The sequence below is a fragment of the Neolamprologus brichardi genome, chromosome 14 (genome assembly GCF_056152115.1).
Source record: "Neolamprologus brichardi isolate AB-2024 chromosome 14, ASM5615211v1, whole genome shotgun sequence".
Lineage (NCBI taxonomy): Eukaryota > Metazoa > Chordata > Actinopteri > Cichliformes > Cichlidae > Neolamprologus > Neolamprologus brichardi.
The window spans coordinates 13,370,443-13,391,178 of NC_142117.1; the positions used below are offsets into that span (position 1 = coordinate 13,370,443).

At 40.1% G+C, this 20,736-nt stretch overlaps 2 protein-coding genes across 8 annotated transcripts in view; one reads left to right on the forward strand and one right to left on the reverse strand.

Annotated features, from left to right (window-relative positions):
* Positions 1–10: 10 nt before the first annotated feature.
* On the reverse strand, positions 11–1,156 carry fbxo36a (F-box protein 36a). 2 transcript variants are annotated; one of them, XM_006799906.3, is made up of 4 exons: positions 1,050–1,156; positions 637–745; positions 304–476; positions 11–167 (listed from the first exon to the last, which is right to left on the reverse strand). In XM_006799906.3, the coding sequence occupies exons 1-4, from the start codon at positions 1,143–1,145 to the stop codon at positions 21–23; spliced, it is 525 nt and encodes a 174-aa protein (XP_006799969.1). In that variant the 5' UTR covers positions 1,146–1,156; the 3' UTR covers positions 11–20. The 2 variants fall into 2 exon arrangements, with proteins under 2 accessions (XP_006799969.1, XP_006799968.1); XM_006799905.3 differs by having other exon boundaries at positions 292–476.
* Positions 1,157–1,196: 40 nt separating this feature from the next.
* trip12 (thyroid hormone receptor interactor 12) overlaps positions 1,197–20,736 on the forward strand; it is a 28,372-nt gene continuing 8,832 nt past the window's right edge. Inside the window, exons 1-22 of one of the 6 annotated variants that reach the window (XM_087850859.1) lie at positions 1,197–1,698; positions 4,764–4,910; positions 5,324–5,449; positions 5,639–6,423; positions 11,543–11,648; positions 13,700–13,836; positions 14,251–14,334; positions 14,419–14,514; positions 14,606–14,757; positions 14,971–15,006; positions 15,134–15,229; positions 15,322–15,414; positions 15,511–15,672; positions 15,821–15,889; positions 16,014–16,179; positions 16,698–16,815; positions 17,056–17,212; positions 17,453–17,606; positions 18,324–18,552; positions 18,715–18,833; positions 19,271–19,478; positions 19,811–19,911. In XM_087850859.1, coding sequence (XP_087706985.1) covers positions 4,813–4,910; positions 5,324–5,449; positions 5,639–6,423; positions 11,543–11,648; positions 13,700–13,836; positions 14,251–14,334; positions 14,419–14,514; positions 14,606–14,757; positions 14,971–15,006; positions 15,134–15,229; positions 15,322–15,414; positions 15,511–15,672; positions 15,821–15,889; positions 16,014–16,179; positions 16,698–16,815; positions 17,056–17,212; positions 17,453–17,606; positions 18,324–18,552; positions 18,715–18,833; positions 19,271–19,478; positions 19,811–19,911 — 3,292 coding nt within the window. In that variant the 5' untranslated portion in view covers positions 1,197–1,698; positions 4,764–4,812. Of the gene's footprint in view, positions 1,699–2,591; positions 2,719–2,837; positions 2,985–4,763; positions 4,911–5,323; positions 5,450–5,638; positions 6,424–11,542; positions 11,649–13,699; positions 13,837–14,250; positions 14,335–14,418; positions 14,515–14,605; positions 14,758–14,970; positions 15,007–15,133; positions 15,230–15,321; positions 15,415–15,510; positions 15,673–15,820; positions 15,890–16,013; positions 16,180–16,697; positions 16,816–17,055; positions 17,213–17,452; positions 17,607–18,323; positions 18,553–18,714; positions 18,834–19,270; positions 19,479–19,810; positions 19,912–20,736 lie in introns of those variants that run through there. The other 5 variants (XM_087850862.1, XM_087850858.1, XM_087850861.1 and 2 more) reach the window with 5 other exon arrangements.

Consider the following 20,736-nt stretch of genomic DNA (forward strand, 5'->3'; position numbering starts at 1 on the left):
ATATATATATAATATATATTTTACTGCTGTTTTTTATCATCACTGTTGTGGAAAAAAGTTAGAAAGGTGCGCTTCCAGCCCATGGCATTGGCTATGTCCTCAATGTCCCTGTTAAACCCAGCGCAGTTCCTCACAGTCTGCTCCCAAAACTTCTCAGAGCTGAAGAGCTGGTACAATCCGGTTAGAGCACAGCACAACATACACATGAATACAAATGAATTTGAACACAAGAAAAGCACAATAGACACTAAAGCATTATTTCTGTATCATCGAACAAATCCAGTACTTTACCGTTGTCCTCACCGTTTTGAATCTGCGTGACGTCTGTGCCAGCAGTGCCATGTCTTTCAGCTCGAGGCAGTACATGATTCGGAGCATGATGTCATCAGGTAAACGCTCCAGGTAATCAAACTTTCCTTGACACAGTGCTGCTGTGTAATCCAGGATCCTTTGCCCAAAAACAGCACCGACTTCATCTGCAGATGATAAGTCAACAAACACAGCCCTGCGGTTAGATCCTTGAAAAGTTTCTATGTCAAATTATAAACCCAAACAAGATTCAGAAATAGGTTAGAAAAGAATATTATCAAGAACTTCATGGAAGTGGGAGTGATAATTTCGATGAAGAAAACTTACACTGTAGAGTTTTATCATTTTGGAAGTCCTGATGAGATATCTTCTGCTGATTTGGGGGAAGACCTCTGCATTCAAGTCGCAAAGAAATCCTCCATGAGGTTAGTATTACCTAAATTTAGAGGGAAAAAACAAAGATGGGACTTCAAGACTTTAATCCAGGAGACTCTCTTGAAGTAGTGGCTACAAGATGCCGATATGCTACTGGAACAGGGCGAATGATTTTACTAAAACATCTTGCTATTAGCTTGTTATTTGTTAAGCATAAATATTAGAAAATAGTAGCAAAGCCATATTTAAAGCTAAACGACGTGAAAATTAAGCTAGCCTCAAATAGAGGGATTGTTGTTATAAGCACGCTTTATACAGTTACTCCTCGAAAGTCGGTTATATAAAAAGACGACCTAATACATAACCTCGTTTTTGGTAATGACAAGTTGAAAAAAATCCTTTTGAGGCGGCGGACCCTGACCACTAATTTCAAACAGTCTCTCCCCAAGCAAAGACGCCATTTTGGACGCAAATATGTTGCCATGACAACTAAAAAGCAACTAAAACTGTCTTTGCACAACGACTCACGAAACGGACCGATTGCTTTATCATTGATGTTGGGTAATAACAAAAAGTTATCCGGGGCATATTAATTTTACAGATATGCTTGTTTCATGTATGTCTGTTGAAGGGGGGAGGAGGGGGGGTCACGACCCAGCGGATTGATACTTAATATTTGTGACAAGCTAATGTTACCAATGACTTCAGTGATTCAGCGACTGTCTCTGGATGCCTACAAAAATAGTTGAATTGTCTTCATTAGAAACCCGTAGCTTTGTTTCGAAAGAGCAGCCGATCCAGTGCTCGCGCTCGCTTTGTTGACCCAAAGCAAGCAGATACAGAAAATAAGGAGCAAACTAGTCCCGGAGCGGATGAATCACGCGGAGGTATATTGCGGTTGTAGGCCCCTCAGCTGATGTGAAACTAGCAGTGGTAGAGAGAAAAGAGGAGCTGGTGCACTGTCTGTTACAACTACAACACTGGAACAAATAGGTAACAACATTATACCAAAAGGTAGACATTTTCACTGACATTTAAACCTGTAGTCTTTTGGGATTTTAACAGTATTCAACCTCGAAATACATCGGAAGAATGGGTGTTGCGAAAATAACTCGAATCCCGGTCCTGCTTTCCTGTTTTTTTGTGTCTAAAGGTATCAGGGGCCATTTCTTTTTGCTAGTTAGCGTTTACTTGCTAACTGCTAGCTAGACAACTTGTTAATGTTTGGGAAATTTTGATCAAAACTTTATCATAAACACTGAATTGGTGCGGTGTTGGCAAAAACGCTGTTTTCAACACAAATCCTTTTAACCATCCTGTCGAGCTGGCAAAATGTTAGCCATCGACAACAAGGCTCGCTAACGTCAATTAGCTGGCATGCCAAGGTTAGCTGGTAACAGCTATAACGCTCTTGTTTGATTAAACATCGTAAGCTGCGCGACAGTCCTGTAGCTGCTAATTCGGTCTCGACGGGGTTAGTAATGTGGTGTTATCTCGGCTCCCAGCTTAATTGAAAACAGCGAGGTATTTGAAAGCCAATAGCCGGCTGTTTATTTATTTTTTTGTCAGCTTACTGTTTGCGAGAGAACGGTCATTGAAGAAACCCTCGCTGTGGCTAGGCTAGTATTAGCTTGCTAATGATAACCTAGCCGTGACGCTTTGAATTCTGAGCAAGGTACTTTAACGGTAGTTGAATGAGATGTTTGGCGTTATGTGTCCCATTTACCCAAGTCTTAACAAGAACCATGCGCTGTGTTGGCACGCTGTTTGTTAGTGGTCAACTTGTCTTCCTGGCTAACAGTAGCTAAAAGGCTAGCCAGCGCTGTAGTAGTGAGAGGGAGGCACTGGCCTTAAGTCAGCTCAGAAAATATTGTTAGCCATCCTTATAGCTTACCAACATTAGTTAGGAGTCTATCTGTACATAACAATTCGCGCTGACAATTGCAAGGAGAGTGTAGAACTGTATCAGCGTCGTTACCTGTCTAGGTGACAGTTGTGTATTTTGGATTTATTTACCCCCATCAATCGTAGACGGTGAGCTTGCTTACGAAACACAAACGTATTTCTCTTTTCTCTAAACTTGATTGTCAGCCCCCCCACCACACGCACACAGAACTGTGTGTCCTGGCAATCCGACTGCAAACTTAGCTTGCGTTAGTTTACTTGTAGCCTGCTAGCTTTATTACATTAAACCGCTGTCGAAAGACGGGTCTTGTCGATGTTGCCTTTTTTCGACGGGAAGCTAATCTCGGATGAACCCGATCGTTATTCGCCAGTTGGAGGGGCGTATTTGCCATTTAGTAAGCATTATGTCGTTTCGTAACACAAACAAGCTAGCTTCTCAAATGTGACAATTTGTTTGGCTAGGGTACTAGCTGAATAGGTTGACACACCGGCACGCCAACTACGCATTTCAGTGTAACCGTTGCTGCCTTAGCCAGCGTAACTTTAACTAACTGCTGGTCTGCAGTTAGCAAGTCTTCTAGCGTTTTCTCTTTTGTAGATTCAAGATGTAAACGCCACAAGCTTCGCTTTTGGATGTGTGAAGCTTTTCTGTATAAATAAACCGATACGATGGAGGTATTGTTAAAATGTATAGGGCTTGCTAGGATATTAAGTGGCTAAACATGCTAGCGTTAGTCGGTGGTGGTGGACAACTACGTCAGAAATATAGGCCTCTGTAAATCATGGGTATAAAAAAAATCGGACACTTCAGTTCTTGTTTTAGTTATGTGGTAAAATAAACTGGGTCGATGGTCTATGTGAGGCTGTAAATCATTTGATGAGCTTAACTAATACCATTATACTCTAGTGGGGAACACCAGTTGTCAGAATGGACGAATAACAAAGACTAGGATGCACTGTCAGTGCAGGCCTAACATGGCCCAGTGAGCTTGGCAAGTGTGGCGTATTTTTATCATCAGTATCCGTGATATCATAGTTAAACTTGTGACTTAAATAGTCAGATGCTTTTGAAAAAAATTTAAAAAAAAATTTATTTAGGGATTCAATGGTTTTTTGTCTAGCAAATAATGAAATCATCTTCCTGTATGTGTTTAGATCAAGTTAATCAATTGTCTTATCAGTATTGTCACTTTATTGACTCCTGTGAGTTAGATACATGCATTCACTTCTGATGTTAAAAAGAAAACTTCTGTACTATTCTGATCAATTAAACTGTTAAGATTGTACTGCACCCCTAACACTAAGCACACTGGATCAGATATATAAATTTTATACAATGCTGTAGTCATTTTGAAGCATAATTGCTGTTGGCAGTTAGTTTAGGACTTAAACTGAAACCAAAAAAGAATTAATTTGTAGTCTACCGTATTGTATGTTTATTTTAATTAGGCTGTGACCTTGGTTAATAATACACAAAGGAATCTTTCGCTGTTGTAAGAAAATTGTAAAATGATCCTTTTGATGATTTTAATTATGTGAAAAGGTTCCAGTAGTGCTTTCTGACAAAGATTTGAAGGTACTAATGTGTAAAAATGTATTATACTGTGCGTAAGTAGGGTACTTGGTGATAGCTTTATATTCATGGTGCACAGGGAGGGGGAAAAACTAAAACATTTCAGTAAAATTTGATATTGGCAGTAAGGTTTAATATTAACAGCACTGCTGTATTTTACTGAATGTTATTCAGAGAAGTATACATTTTGTTGTGACTGTTATTGAGAGATTAGGAACACGAACTGTGCTCTGCTATGATTTAGTTATTTTTAACGGGTCATATTGGGCCATAATAATATAGTTAGCATAAAGTCTTTAAAAGTTCTTAGTTCCCCGTTTTTGATTTTCAGCTATGAGGGGATGTACTTACTAGCATGTTTTGTTGCTGCCAACCCCCACCCAGATGTTGCATCTTCATCTACACTCTTGAGAAACTTTTGCCACTGATCATCTCAAAGGGGCCAGAGCGGTGAACCTGTAGTTCAATGATACGCAATCTCAATAGACAGCAGCTTATTTTAAACCACAGACAACTTGGTGGTGGTGAGAGGGTGCAGGTTTAAGGGTGGTCTTTGTATTTTGTTAATGTTCTTTTGTGGTCTCTTTTTCCTTTATTACAGTGAATGGTAGTGTCTAGAAAGGGTATGTCCCTTCAGGAGAGAGGTGCCAATGTCCAACCGGCCTAATTCCAATCCAGGGGGGTCACTGCGCCGTTCACAGAGGAACACTGCTGCGGCCCAGCCACAAGACCACACAGTCGCTGGAAGGTGAGTGTATCTGCATCCTTACTGTCCAGTTAAAATCAGAATATTTAAAAGGCAGCCGTAGTTTGTGGGCAGCAGTTGTTGAACCTTTCTTGAAAGAGCAATAGATGAAATGTTTCGTAGAGGGGAATTTGTATTTGGGTTGTGTCTCTTTGTAGTTAATTGGTATTTTAACTTGCTGAATGGTAAAATTGTCCTATGTAATCAAAGGAGAAGCTTATCTTTGTTCTTTTGTCATAGTCGGTGATTAACCCTCTTTTAGCTTTATTTTTCATGAATCTCCAGACGTGATAATGGCCAGATTATATGCAGATGGAGATAGGCAAAATGATTTGGAGATTGATCAAGTCTCTTTATAAGTAACTTAATCACAGACACCCACACTGTTACGTGCTCTTTAATTTCCAACCTTACAGGTTGCAGTCAGAGCAGGTAAAACATAAAGCAAATTCCCCACCTGAAAGTAGAAGACCTAATTCTAAGGCTCCCAAAGCCACAGCCAGCTCAGCCACTGGCCAGTCCAGAGGGCACAGCTCAAGAAGGTACCCGTGTTTTCTACTTGGTGCTTAGTGTGTATGTGTGTGTAAATAGGGTCATGCATTTTTTTTGTCCTTTTGGACTTTGATCAAAATCTGAAAAAAAAGGGCAGTGAATGTGGCATTACAATGCTCTGCTTTTTAGGATTCATAAATCTTCTAAGATGGACTTCTGTGTCTTTTCCACCCTAACAGAAGCGGTCTTACTCTGTCCGTGGCTTCATTTGTATTGCAAGACGACCCAGAGGCTGCAGGAACATCTGAACAAGAGCGACCAGGCCACCAATCTAAGAGTGAAGGCAACCGAGGGCTGAAGCGAAGTGAAGCTCCTGACCAAATAAGTACCTTTGGCCCAACCCCTGCCAAGAAGCCGAAATCGCTCCCGTCACCCCGAGACAATACCTCAGAGACCAAGAAAGGCCCAGTTAAGTCCAAGAAGAGATCACTTACTTCAGAATTGCCTGCATCGTCAGGTCGAGGCCAGAGCAAGAAGAGTGTGGCCACTGGGGCCTCGCCAATCCAAAAACGGAAAAAAGCAGACTCTCTCCCCGGTCTTAGTAGCACCGCTGGGTCCCTCCCCAATCGTACCGAGGGCAGAACTGCAAAACCCACCAAGCTGGCGTCTAAATCGGCCGCCTCAGCCAAAGCTGGGTGTAGCAACGTGACAGACTCCTCCTCCTCCTCTGCCTCCACCTCTTCCTCTACCACAGGCACCAACAGCACCACCACCCAAGGCGCCCGAGTCAAACAAGGAAAAGACCAGTCCAAGGCACGTCGCTCCCGCTCAGCATCTAGCCCCTCTCCACGCCGTAGTACACGTGACAAAGAGCAGGCCAAAGCTGCCAGCTCTTCAAAATTTGAGTGGGCAGCACGCTTCAACCCCAAAGTCAATTTGCCAAAACCCAAACTGTCCTTGCCTGGATCATCCAAAACTGAGACCTCCAAACCTGGGCCATCAGGATTACAAGCTAAGCTAGCAAGTAAGTTACATTTACTGTGCACGTCTGCAATATTAGCTCTATGAGGACAGCACTTGTACTTCAGAAATTTTTCTTCCATATTTGTTTTTATATTTTTTCTGTTGTTCAGAATAGTTGACTATCACGGAGGGAAGGTTTTTTTTTTTATAGAGCTCTCCTTTAATTTTTCTTTCCATTGAACTTAATACTATAAAGAGGGTTAGGATTTGGCTTGTGGGTTTATTTTTCTTATTTGTTTGTTTTTATCTTTTGGCACATTGGTCTTTGATATTTGAATTGAGGTGTTATATTCCAGGGATTAAGTGTTACATCATGAGATACAAAACCTTATTCTGAACTGCTTGGAATAAATGTATTTGTTTTTGTATTAGACATATTCCAGCATAACTGGTAAAGCATACACATGATTTTAACTTCAGATAAAATTGTGCAGAGAAAACATTCAAAAAGGCCCATATGCAAACATTAGTGTAATTCATATATTTATGATTTATAAGTACAGTTGGTGACACTGTAACACAGTGTGTATAAAAAAGTTTGTGTCTTGACTAGGATGTCTCATGTACACATGTTGTGTGTGGACTGCACAGAGCTGGTTCATATTTCAGGCATAAGTACCAGTAGCCTGAAACCGGAGATGTATAAATACTGCTGGTCATTCAGTTGTCAGTGATTTCACAGGTATGGCAGGCTCAATCAGCAGTAAACAAGACTTTATGTAACATGGTCTATATCGTGGTTGTCCTGTGACTTTAGTATAGTCAGTTACTGCTCTGTAAATTACTATGAATGCAGATGTTTTGAGTTTTAGCACAGTACACTAAAGCTGGTTGGTAGCATACTGAATATATTTTCTGCTTTTGTAGGGAATACTAGTCACCAGATCGTAAGGCTTATTTTGCCTATTTGCTTTTAATTGTGTTGAAACTTAAGCATTTATTGTTTTTCTGTTTAGTGTAGTAGAAATGGAGCAGAGCCTGGGCAAATGCAACACCTGCTACACATTTTGAGCCAATTACTGTTGTTGTGTTGTAAGGAAATCTATATTTTTTTTCTGATAGGCAAAGCATTTAAATATTGTTTCTAAATGTCAGAATATCTGTTAGAAACTAAAACCAGACAGAAATCTCTTCTATAATCTTTTTTCTTTAATATAATTTTTAATTCTTTTAAATTTAATGTTAATTCTTTTAAGAAAGCTATGTAGGAATTTTGTAACTGTAGAGATGGTGGTTCTCTTGCCCCTCCCCCAAAAGAGCAAGTATCTGAAATGGGAAACACATTGCTCCACCTTTGCATGTGTACTGCAGAAGTTCACAACAGTTTCAGCTATACTGTGGCAAACATGTCTTTAGTTATCATAGAAGAGAGAGATAGGTCAGTGTATTATTTTTTTTTTTTTTTTTTACTTTTTGTGGCTTATCATATCTATAACATGAATTTGCATGAAGTTTTTTCTCCTCAATTGACATTCACAACACAGAACAGCACTTCAAGAGGTCAGTAGTTTTAACAACAGTATTAAAAACGGTTATCATGAATATTGGAGCTAACGTTGGCGCACACATTAATGTTAGGTAGACACAAAGAGTCGAGTTGCACAAGGCCAGATAAAGAAGGGCACAACGGATGCCCTTCTTGCTGCATTTTATTTCAAGTGGGAAGTCAAAAATCCCGTATTCCAAATTTGAATTTTCAGCTGGAATACTGCCTCAGTTTGGATTTATATTTCTGAAACTTGGAACAGGCCTGTCAATCCTGACTTAACAATTCAACATGGCAGCAGTGTAGTAAAACTGTAAAACATGTACTCTGTCCTGAACCAGGGCTCTAGACTAATGTTTTGCCACAGTTGCACTGGTGCGCCTTAATTTTTTTTCTTAGGCGCACCCAAATTTTTCAACCGCATCGCTTAACACCGCAGTTTTACATGTGCACTTTTTTGGGGGTAAATTGCTGTCCATAGAGACAATATTCATTTGTAAATGATTAAATAACAATCTTGTGCTTGTGCTTGAAGTGCTTTGGCACTCTTTGGCAATATTGTAGACAATGTTAAACTTGATGATCACAGCTGCCTCCTCTGACGACCTGTTTGCTGCTGCCTGCCGCTGAAAGGCAGTGGGGAGAGGGGACACTTGGGCAGTGCATTTATCATGACATATAATGTATTTTCTGGATACACTGTGCTTTTTCAGCGTTCAGAGATTGATGACACCGTGTCAGAGCACTGGCTATGAATTTCAGACGGATCAGGCTTTAACTTAACTTAAAAAGTTATCAATAGTTCTTTTCATCTTTTCTTATTACCCATAGCTCTACATCCACTTCTGTCGGGCCTAGGCTACTCACTAGGGCTGGGTATCATCACTGATTTCTATAATCCATTCGATTCCGATTCACAAGGTTTCGATTCGATTCAATTTTGCCTTAGATAGTCAGAAATATTATATCAGTACTGATGCATGTGAGACTTCATCAGAATTGTGAGCATCACAGCAGATGCCTTTGTGTCAAAGTAACTGAGAATAAAACTCAGAAAAACATGAAGGAGATTTTTCTGGCCTGGCTTTTTATAGCAGATAATCTTAAAAATATTCTGCAATTTTGCATAATTTCTTTAAATTTCTTCAGTATTGGGCAGCAGAAATTAGGCTTTCCTGTCCGAGGACATGTAAGCAAAAAAAATAAATAAACCACAGCGGCCGACAGTGCTGTAAACAACGGTAGACTGGTGGGTAATAAGCGAATGAATAATGCCAAAAACAGAGATTTGAGAAGGAAACTGTTCTTAAAAGAGAGAGCTGTGCATGAAGTGTTTTTGTTTTGTTTTTTTTTTTAAATCATGGTGGAAACAAAATGGCAAAAGTCAGAGAGAGTCCATGATGATGTTTATCAAATGTGAATTGTAGTTTGGATCTTCTTTTGCTGTTGGCTCGGTGAACTTTGGTTGGAGAGAGATAAAACCTGCAGCTCAGAATCTAGTGCAAAAAACACGTAAACACAGCACAGACCCGACGCATCAGACTCAGTGAGCTGTCGGCTTTCAGCCCCGATGCCGTGTACGTGTCGTCGGGTGAGAAAGCCAAGAAAGAGAAAGCTGATTCTGATGCGTCGGGTCCGCGCTCTGTGTTTACGTCTTTGCGTGGAATCCGTTTACCTGCTCTCATTTGCTTGTGGTTGTTGAAATAGTTTTGTGAGCCTTAACCTGAGATTCTGGCAAAATACATTTATATTTAAAAGTCGATTCAGGATTTAATTAATCAATATCGTTAAATTCAAGCTACTCACATCAATCTATCTCCCTGCACTTTCAAACGTACACACGAAGGACTACATGAATATCTGGACCACAACCAATCAGAGAGGTACCGCCCCTAACTATCTCTGATTGGTTTAGACCACGATAGGGGCATAATGTGTGTCTGCTGTTGACCACACGGAGACTTTCAGAGTTGCGAAGACTTTTCTTTCTTTTTTTTCTTTTTTTTTTGTTACTTGAACAGTTGGTCGCACTATTTTTTTTTAGTTGCACCATTGACAAATTTGGTTTCATTCTAGAGCCCTGTGAACTGTTGTGTATTTGTGACTCGATTAATAAGTCACATACAGTACTGACAAAACTACCTGTAAGTGCTGCAGGAGTGGTTCAAAGCTAAAGAAAAATGGGCCTTGCATATTATTGCTGCTGGTGTGGTATAGTTTTACCTTGTTAGCAAACCAAAGGCATCTAACTTCCTTGATAAAGTGAACGCAGCTAGTAGCTATGGCTACTAGTACTTAGATACAGGAGCAGCCCCCGCGCCCATGGCACCAAAAATGGCTTTGCGTATCTTCCTGGGTATTGACAAGTTTGAAATTCCAGTATCGTGACAACCATGTTGTGTATATGTAGTAAAAGTACTACTTAAATGAGGTTTAGCTAGTAATTATATTTGGTGAGTTTTTGTGTCCCGGTGACCATCAAAATTTATACTGAGGCTTTCTCTCCAATCATTTATATAAGGACTTCATTTAACTGCCTCGAGGTGTTGCCAAAATGGCCACAGAGTTGCAAGAGTTGCTTCTAGGAAGACATTGGCTCTAGTATCCAGCTTGTCTGATAGCCTATATAGACCATTTGCACAAATGTATTAGTGAAAATCTGGTACGTCTGGTGAAGTGAGTTTGAACTCAGAGGGGTCAGTGTGGGGTCAGTCTGTTCTAGATGGGTGAAAGGATAGTAACTGAAGTCAGCTCTGTTCCATGGGCTATGACCCAAATAGAGACCCCTCCTTCGTAGGCTTTGGTGTGTTGGCCCACCAGCTGACCAGAGTTATGTTTGAGGGCAGGGAAGGAATCATGAGCTGGTTCTGTCAAAAGGAAAGTACTTCATCTCTCCTGCCATATCCATATCTGTCTGCCTCTGCCTTTTAATACGCAGATTCTGTTACTTTATGCTGTAATGGTGAGTAAGCATGTACAGTGCTGCAGCATGTTTTTGTGTGCTTGTCAGTGCAAAAGAACATTTTGATCATATTAAATTAGTCACGTTACAGCAGCCTGTGTCATAGGACAAGTATGTGCTTTTAGTGAATTACCCATCTGGAAGACTTTTACTGAAATAAGTCTGATGGACCTTTTTGTTTGACATGTTGTAAATCAGTAGCAAGTGGGACATGAAGATGAGGTCAAATGAAGTCCAGAAGTCAATTTTTAATGTTTAATTCATTTGGTTTTAACTCTGTTAATATTTATTTTTATGGTACTGAATTATGAGTCACAGACCTAGCATGAAGGTTGTCTTGTCATAGTGCCATAGGTGTTGCTATTAATACTCACTGGTCTGTGGTGCAGGGCTCTACACAGGCAACACCAGTGGGCCTTTACCATAGCATCAGTCTTTGCTTTTACGTGTTGACTGTGTTTTCACAGATTTTTTTTTTTTTTTTTACCATAAACATAATGTAGTGGCATGTTTTCTGTTTTCTTCCACAGCCCAAACTTCTTACATGTTTTACTATGGAATAATTAATTAAAAATTTGATTCACCTTCTGTAGAAGATGTTTTTAATTGAAAGAATTTGATGCCACAGTTGCGGTCCAGCCCAAAAGTTATAATCACTGTTTTCTATTTTAGGTTTGAGAAAATCCACTAAGAAGCGCAGCGAGTCTCCTCCAGCAGAGCTCCCCAACTTTCGGCGGAGCACACGCCAGAAGACCACGGGCTCCTGTGCCAGCACCAGGTACACTACAGTGACAAAAAACAAAAATGCATGTTACTTCTGGATATTTATTTTTGAGGAATGTGGACATCATTGAAGCTATACTAAAGTTAAGAAATGCATATTCATGATTTATTCAGCATCTAAAATGATTGCAGTCTAACTTTAATAATGAGACCTAGTGCTGTGCTGTCAGTCTTTTCTCTTAAGCCAGAATGATGAAAAGAGACTTTTGGTCAGGAATATCTGTCTAGAAGTTGGTCTATAAAGGTTATCTGTAGACAGATCATTAGTGGTGGCCTTTATGTGCCTTTGTCTCTGAGGGTCCCTCACCTGGTCCACTTATGGTCAAGTGTTGGTTGGTACCTTTGGTCCTTCACAGCTTCACAGAAAGTTCTTCCTGTAGATCGCCCAAAGCAGACCAAGGATTGTGTTGCTACTTGGACCTCTTTGTGCCTCTGTCTGCACCTGCAGAACTCTCACAGAGGCTAAGGTGCCAAACGCCAACAGTAGTTGGCATTTCAGAATAGGCTTTACTAAAAAAAAACCAAAAAAAAAAAATACACATCTGCTAGTTTATGCCATTTCTCCTACCGCCTGTTTCTTTTCTATTTCCCCAATAGGACATTAAACTCTTAAAAATTATAAAAGCTAATTTACATCCTGGAGTCCTGCTCTCAAAAATTGACAAATGTGATGCTGTCTGTGATGCTGGATTTAAGAAATAAGCGCTTAAAGATTTGAGAACACGTGTAGTGCCATGTTCTGTCAGGACAGAACGTTAAGTCATGTGGTTGGTTGGCTGGTTTGCGGCTAATAGACTTCTATTAGTTTATGTTAGCTAACCAGAGACAGAAACTTAGTGAGAATAAGGACACTAAAACTAAAAAAAAAAAATCACTTGTACAGCCCCTAGATGATGCAATCAGTTCTATGGTAAGAAATCCAGCTTCACAGACAGTGTATCTATGTTATGTTATATCTAGGTCTACATTGTATCTATTTCAGTTTTTGAGAGCAGGGCTCCATGATGTAAATTAGCCTTTATATGTGTAGTGTTTCATGTCCTCTTTAAGGTTGGAACGTTTACTATATTACTGTAATGAATAATCATGGTAAGTAGTTGCTAAACAATTTTTTCATTCATTGGACTCAACGCACCCAAACACCTTAGCTTACATATATTAAACTCTTAGTTGTAGTCTACTGTGACCTAACTGATGCCTTGTTGCTAGTGTGACTGCTTTATTCAGATGGATGGCCAAAGGGTTGAGTTTAAACTTTTTATCAGTTTGCATATTAAAACTTTTAAATAACAAAAGATGAAAACTTAAAGATCACTTGCTTTATTTCATGATGTTACACCAATGTTGCCATTTTAAAATCTGCTTGGTCTAATGATATTTTATTTTAAAGCACACGCCTCATCAGCTCCAGTGTCTGTCAGTAGCAGAGCTCCACCCAGACTGAACTGGATGTGAAGCCACTTCTCATCAAAACAGAAAAAACTACTCAAAGTCTGTTACGGTTTCAGTAAAAAAAAACAAAACAACAACAAACATCAAGGCTGAAACGATTTTGTACAAATGCTATCATTGTCTTTGTTTACAGTTCATTTAAGCTGAGCGGGTTAGCAGCTTGTATCAGCTGAGTGACCTTAAATAATCAATATTTAGGTCTGCAAATTGGCATTTTGGAGAAAAATGTCTCCATCACAGAAGGTACAAACTGGTATTTTATTGTGTTTATAGGTCAGACCAACTGACCCCAATTGATTTTACCACCCTTTACAACATGAGGTGGCACAACAACCCTGCACAATGTACATGGTTGGCAGTATGCCCATGAGTTTAACTTGAAAACTTCTAACGTGCATTTGATAAAAGGGCAATAACTATGCATGGAAGCCTCTGTTTCCATTTATATTCTCCTGCTTTTGCATGATCCAAATTTACCATAGTAGAATCACTAGCCAAGGGAACCACTGCTGTGTATTCGTATGATACTGAATGCATTGCAGTTTGACACTATAAAAGTATAATAATCAGAGTCTCTTTGTACACATGTAACAGTCGGCGGGGCTCAGGCCTGGGCAAGCGCGGGGCAGCCGACGCTCGCCGACAGGAGAAAATGGCCGACTCCGACAACAACCAAGATGGGGCCAACTCATCAGCCGCTCGCACTGATGATGCGTCACAAGGGGCTTCAGGTACTTTCGCTAACAAATTAAGATTACTTATTGCAACCAGAAATAACTCAAATGTTGGAATGATGTGTGATTGGGGTGTAGATAAACATGTACTAAGAGGTTTTTCTAAAGTAAAAGGTGAACTACTAAGATTTCTGCTCCGATCTTTCTCATAATTATAGACTAGAAAAGTCGGACTAACAACACAAATGTATACTCATCATGTTTTTATAATAACTCACATTGCAGTTTGAAAATGTCAGTTAATTATTCACTTCATTATTCAAATAAGCTTCCTAACTTTATTAGGAAGATGATTCCGATTTCGATTTCATTTATGTGAAGATGGAAAAGTTAACAGAATTATGGCCATTTGATAGATTGTTTTCACTTCAATAAAAAAATTAAAAAATGAATTTTTCGGTTTATTTCCAGCGTCAAGCTCGGTTGCTGGAGCAGTGGGCATGACCACCTCTGGTGAGAGTGAGTCTGATGATTCTGAAATGGGAAGGCTTCAAGGTATGTTAAAACCACCTTAGAGATTTCTCATATTACCAAAAAGTATTTGACCTTTTAATACATAAAGCTTTGTATGTCCTTTAGCTCTACTAGAGGCCAGAGGTCTCCCTCCACATCTTTTTGGGCCCCTGGGACCCCGCATGTCTCAACTCTTTCACAGGACCATAGGCAGTGGAGCCAGTGAGTAATGTCTTCTAACATTGACATCAGCGTTCTTGTTACACTCAAAATATTTTAATAAAAAATAAATAAATCCCTCCCTTGTTTTCAGGTTCCAAGGCTCAACAGCTTCTGCAAGGCCTCCAGGCCACAGGTGACGAGTCTCAGCAACTCCAAGCCGCAATAGAAATGTGCCAGTTGCTGGTGATGGGCAATGAGGAAACACTTGGTGGATTTCCTGTGAAAAGTGTGGTGCCTGCCTTGGTAAGTCCTATTTTCTTTGGCTGTTTACCTTCCTGTACTGCACAGCCCTGTTTCCTGGTTTTGAAGCAGTGTCACACCTATTCATTATTTTACAGGGAAAAATTCCTCCCACAGTTATGGGCAATGTAAATATTGGTTGACAGAAAATCAGTTACTTTTTGTTTTTTAACATGTATGCTATTTAATTCCATGTAACTGCTTGCTCTTTCGCAGATTACACTGTTACAAATGGAGCATAACTTTGATATTGTGAGTATGACTGGCTTCTGTTATTTTAAATGTCATTGGTTTTACTTTTTGTTTGGCTGGGTGGGCTCATGGTGGGAAGGGGGGGCATGCAACTGATTATATTCACATCCTTGCTCTGCGCACACAGATGAACCATGCCTCGCGTGCACTCACTTACATGATGGAGGCACTCCCTCGATCTTCTGCTGTGGTGGTCGATGCCATTCCTGTCTTCCTGGAGAAGGTAAAGCTTGGCACTTTGTCAGTAATCACTTGTTAATTCATAACGGTGACCTTCTCATATGCTAATGGATTGTTCGGCTTTCTTGTCTGCAGCTTCAGGTGATTCAGTTCATTGACGTAGCAGAGCAGGCCCTGACTGCCTTGGAGATGTTGTCAAGGCGACACAGCAAAGCCATTTTGCAGGCCGTAAGTGATACGCTGTCTTTTTGTTGTGCCATTAATTTGTCTTTTCTCTGCAAGCCGCATTTAGTCGTAATGATCCTCACCTGTCATCCCTTATAGGGTGGGCTTGCTGACTGCCTCCTGTACCTGGAGTTCTTTAGCATTAATGCTCAGAGGAATGCCTTGGCTATTGCAGCCAACTGCTGCCAGAGCATTACTCCAGATGAGTTCCACTTTGTTGCTGACTCTCTGCCACTGTTGACTCAGAGACTTACTCATCAGGTACAGTTTTCATATAAAGGATACTGATCTGACATTAGCAACAACGGTACATTACGTCTGTGATTTGGGTCAAGCAGTGAGGTCATTTATTTAGTTTAATGTGGTAAATCTGTTACTTATCCACCGTTTATTCCCTTGCCTTTCTTAGGATAAGAAGTCAGTTGAAAGTACTTGTCTCTGTTTCGCCAGACTGGTGGACAACTTTCAGCACGAAGAGGTCTGTACCTCAGTTTGTTTTTGGTAGACCATGTTTGCTGTTTCAGTTGTTTCTTGCCATTTAGAGATTTGTAGTCCACATGCCCACTTAATGTACATTTATGCATCTCCGTTCAAATCAACAGAACCTGTTGCAGGAGGTGGCATCAAGGGACCTGTTGACAAACATCCAGCAGCTGTTGGTAGTGACTCCTCCTGTGCTCAGCTCGGGGATGTTCATCATGGTTGTGCGCATGTTTTCACTTATGTGCTCCAACTGTCCATGCCTGGCAGTCCAGCTTATGAAACAGAGTGAGTAACATTTGCACATAGGTCACACATTAGTAGGCCCTCTGACAGTATTGGCTTTTTCCTTTTTGGTTTTACAGTGTATTTACTTTACGGGATAGGATATTTTTAATAGATTTAAGAGTTGCTAGTTACTAGATACAGTCTGGTAACTTGTCCCCCCCCCCCCCCCCCCCCCACCAAATTACTGAAATCCAAATTATGACTGCCTGTCAATAGTGATCCTGCTAACAGCTGCATCAACCTACATGATAAAGCTTTTTGCTGTTTCTCATCTTGTGAACTTGCAGTCTTTATTTGCCAGCAAACCAAACAGATGTGACACTAAACATGTACTTAATGCTATTTTTGTGAATGTTTGCAGTAAATGATTTACAAAGAATTGCCATGTCTTGAAATTAATTTATTTTATTCATTGCGCAACCCATTGATTTATTTTTATCAGTAGTGTTATTATGGTTTGTATGAATTTGAAACATAACACTTAACACTTGTTTTTATCTTTTTTTTCTTCTAATTAGACATAGCAGAAACTCTGCGTTTCCTTTTGTGTGGAGCGTCAAATGGCAGCTGCCAGGAACAGATTGAACTGGTACCCCGGAGCCCCCAGGAGCTCTACGAGCTGACCTCACTCATATGGTATTGTTAAGGTCACACTGGGCAGTGTGGCAAAAATTAAAGACTAGCAGACATACAGACACCTGTGTGTGTGTGTGTGTGTGTGTGTGTGTGTGTGTGTGTGTGTGTGTGTTACTAAACGTGCATATCTTTCTCATGTAATTTAAGGAATCTTCCTTAAAACAACAGCTTATTACTTTGTGGCATTTTTGTCTATAACAGTTTTGTAGCATTGGGTAACCTCTGTATTTTCCCTTTCAGTGAGCTGATGCCCTGCTTGCCCAGAGAAGGCATCTTTGCAGTTGATGTAATGCTTAAGAAGGGCAGTGTCCAGACAACAGAGGGAGCAATCTGGCAGTGGAGGGATGACCGCGGACTGTGGCATCCTTACAACCGCATTGACAGCCGCATTATTGAGGTACACATTACTGTGTTATTATTATGTTATGTCATATCAGTTTAGTCATTGTTGAAATTTTCTTTATTTTGTAATATATTATAATGATCTAGTAGGATGCTACAATAAAGGATAACTAAAGAATGAATAATGGATCGATTTTTAAACCTTGTGTCAGAATATTTAGTGTGTTAGGATCATGTGTGGGTATAGATCTGTATATCTCTCACTGATATTGGGTGTGGTTGTCTTGCTCTGCAGACAGCCCACCAGAACGGGGAAGATGAGATCAGCTTGTCAACCCTCGGCCGCGTATACACAATTGACTTCAACTCTATGCAGCAGATCAATGAAGACACAGGAACAGCACGTGGTATCCAGAGGAAACCTAACCCTCTTGCTAACCCCAACACAGGTATTTTACTAATGATATGTGACGAAGATATGTGTGAAGAGGAGTGTATTTTAGCAGAGAATGGAATGGGAACAAACTCCTTGGGTTGACTTATTTTAGGCTTGTAAAAGGAAAAGTCCTTTGAAAATCTAAATAAGCTCTCAGTGCCTAATGAATGAAGATTTATTTTCGTTTTTTCTTGTGAGGGTGGTAGCTATAATCAGCTTGGAGTCACACAGCTATATTTCTAACAGTGACAGGTTAACGGCCCCAAAAAATAAAAGCAAAAAATCCCCTGAAACAATTCCTTCGTTGTTAAATGCAATGTTTTAGTGGTGCAGCAGCACGAGCATTTGCCCCAGATTGTTTGGTATGCTTCATTGAAATTGAATTTGTTTGCTTCAGTACACACAGTAAGCTTAACAGTTACTCAAAAAAAAGGCAATAACAATAGTTCAGCCAGTGCTAGTATGGTCGGACACATTAGCTAAACTTAAATTTTGTAGCTACTGCTGTTATTATAGCTTAAGGATAGTGTGTGTGTGGTGGGGAGCTTTACAGCTTCCTAATTGGCCACAGCAAAAAGAGAACTAAACTATGACCCAAATAGTGAGGTATATACTAAACAACTACTATTCTCTACTACAGACTCCTGAAATATTTCATTTTATTATTATGCAGTTACTGAGTGCATATGGTTAATGGCATTAATCTGACCCGTTCCATGTCTATCATTAGGCAGCCACCAAGAGGTCCGTCGTGAAGATGCACGAGCCCAGTTGATGAAGGAGGACCCTGAGCTGGCAAAGTGCTTTATCAAAACTCTGTTCGGGGTCTTGTATGAGGTGTACAGCTCATCAGCTGGCCCAGCTGTCAGACACAAGTGCCTTAGAGCCATCCTCAGGATCATCTACTTTGCTGATGCAGAGCTGCTGAAGGATGTGCTGAGGAACCATGCTGTGTCCAGGTAAGAGTCCAGGCTACTGGCTCCTGTTAGCACTGATATTAAATCTGGTTGTGGTCTTACAGTAGGTTAAAGATGTTGGAAAGGAAGAATTTTAAAGCAACAACAGGGCCAGTGTTGGGATTTTAAATTAAAATGACCTTTGTCTTGTGTTTATTTCTACAGTCACATTGCCTCCATGCTATCTAGTCAGGACTTGAAGATTGTAGTGGGTTCACTGCAGATGGCTGAGATCCTCATGCAGAAGCTCCCAGATGTTTTCAGTGTTTATTTCAGAAGAGAAGGTAGTGTATGATCCCATGGAGAACTGTGGATTCTTATCTGTTCATCACAGCATTAAGACAGTATAAGCATTTTGTAAAAGAAGTATGCTCTGAAGCTGTCACTTTGTGTTAGTTTTTTGTATGATGTCATAGCTAAATTAATGTTTGTGAATGCAAATTGTTAAAGCTTTAAATGCAAAGATGTTTTTAATAAGATAGTAAAATGTGACAGTTAAGGCTGACTTTACCTAAAACCTTACTATATTGCAAGTGTGGCAATGATGCATTAATGCTAATGGTTTCCTTTGCATTTTTTTCCCTGATGCATTATTCGTTGAATTGCCTGAAATGTGAATTGAGTTACAGTCCTCAGCCAGAGCTCTGTGCTGGCATGGAGCTCTGTATTGTGCTTCTTTTAAGGTTGCTTTTTTTTACTATACTTTATTTTTGTCTTCAAGGTGTCATGCACCAAGTGAAGAATTTGGCAGAGTCTGAGAGCTTTTTGGTCACTAGTCCTCCAAAGGCTTGCCCTAGTGGCACCGCCAGTCTCTGCACTACCACCATCAGCACTGCATCCACCACATCTGCTAATAATACAACTCCTGACCTGGGCTCACCCAGCTTCCAGCACAGCATGGACGACTCACTGGACCTCAGCCCTCAAGGGTGAGTTTGAGGCCATATGTGGCTTTGGTTTGGTTATCTAAGGAAACGATATAATTTTTTTTTTTAGCAAAGCCAAACATCCAGTGTGTATTTGGAAGAAAAACTCATAAACAAAGTAATTAAGTCATTAAGAGCAAATGTTGTTGTCAAATAGTTGTTCAACTACTTAAAAAATGTAAACGGAGCACAGATAATGTACATTGTCTGCAATTAATACATGCTACTATTTATCAAAGCTTTATAGGGTATGTATGTCTGTAGTTAATGGAAGAGCAAATATCTTCATAAATAACCACAAGAGCATGAAATGAATAACTTTCTCTTGCACATAGGCGGTTAAGTGATGTCTTAAAAAGGAAACGACTACCTAAAAGAGGACCTAGAAGGCCCAAGTACTCGCCACCAAGAGATGATGATAAAGTAGACAATCAGGGTGAGTGTCCCAGACACACTTTGAGACACAAATGTGTTATAATAATTTTGTTGAAAAAGTTCTGAACCATACTCTTGAACTCAAATCAGTATGAGACTAATTATATTATACAGATTAACAACTGATTGACAATATTATTTGAATGTGTTTTTTGCACATTTGTTACTGTTTTGATGCATATGTTAAAGCAGGGGTGTCAAACATTTGCAGGCCACATGCAGCTCACTTTGATCTTAGGTGCTGTCAACACTGTGCACAATGCAGAATGGTGCGTAACAAGCAAGCAAATAGGCAGAAAAATATCATCAATTTTTGATGGGAAACTGATCTGGAAGCACACTGAGAGCAAGAGAGCTGTGCAGGAAGTGTGGTGTGGATTTTTCTTTTGTTTGTTTTGGTTGGTTGTTTTTGTGTTTGTTTGTTTTTTCCCCCTGTTAATACAAGGGTAAGATAAAGTCTTCTTCTGCTGCTGGTTCAGTGAATTTTTGTCAGAGGGTGCGAAACTTGCGGTTTCAGGATCTCTGAAATGTCGGTTTTCAGCTCCTGGGGGCACATCCGTGTACGTGCCGTCGGGTGAACGAGCCCACTTTGTGTTTGCATCTTTTTGTGGAATCAGTTTACCTGCTCTTTGATCATTTGGTTTTTTAGCTGTTTAGTGGTTTTGAATCCGTTTTGTGGGCTTTTATCTGAGATTTTGACCTTTCTGTGGCTACCACACATGTCTGTATTAAATTACAGATCTGGGAGTAAAACCAGATGTTCTCCCTTTCACCTCTGGGGGCATTGGGGTTCAACAGGTTAATTGTTTATTGCTTAATTACTTTT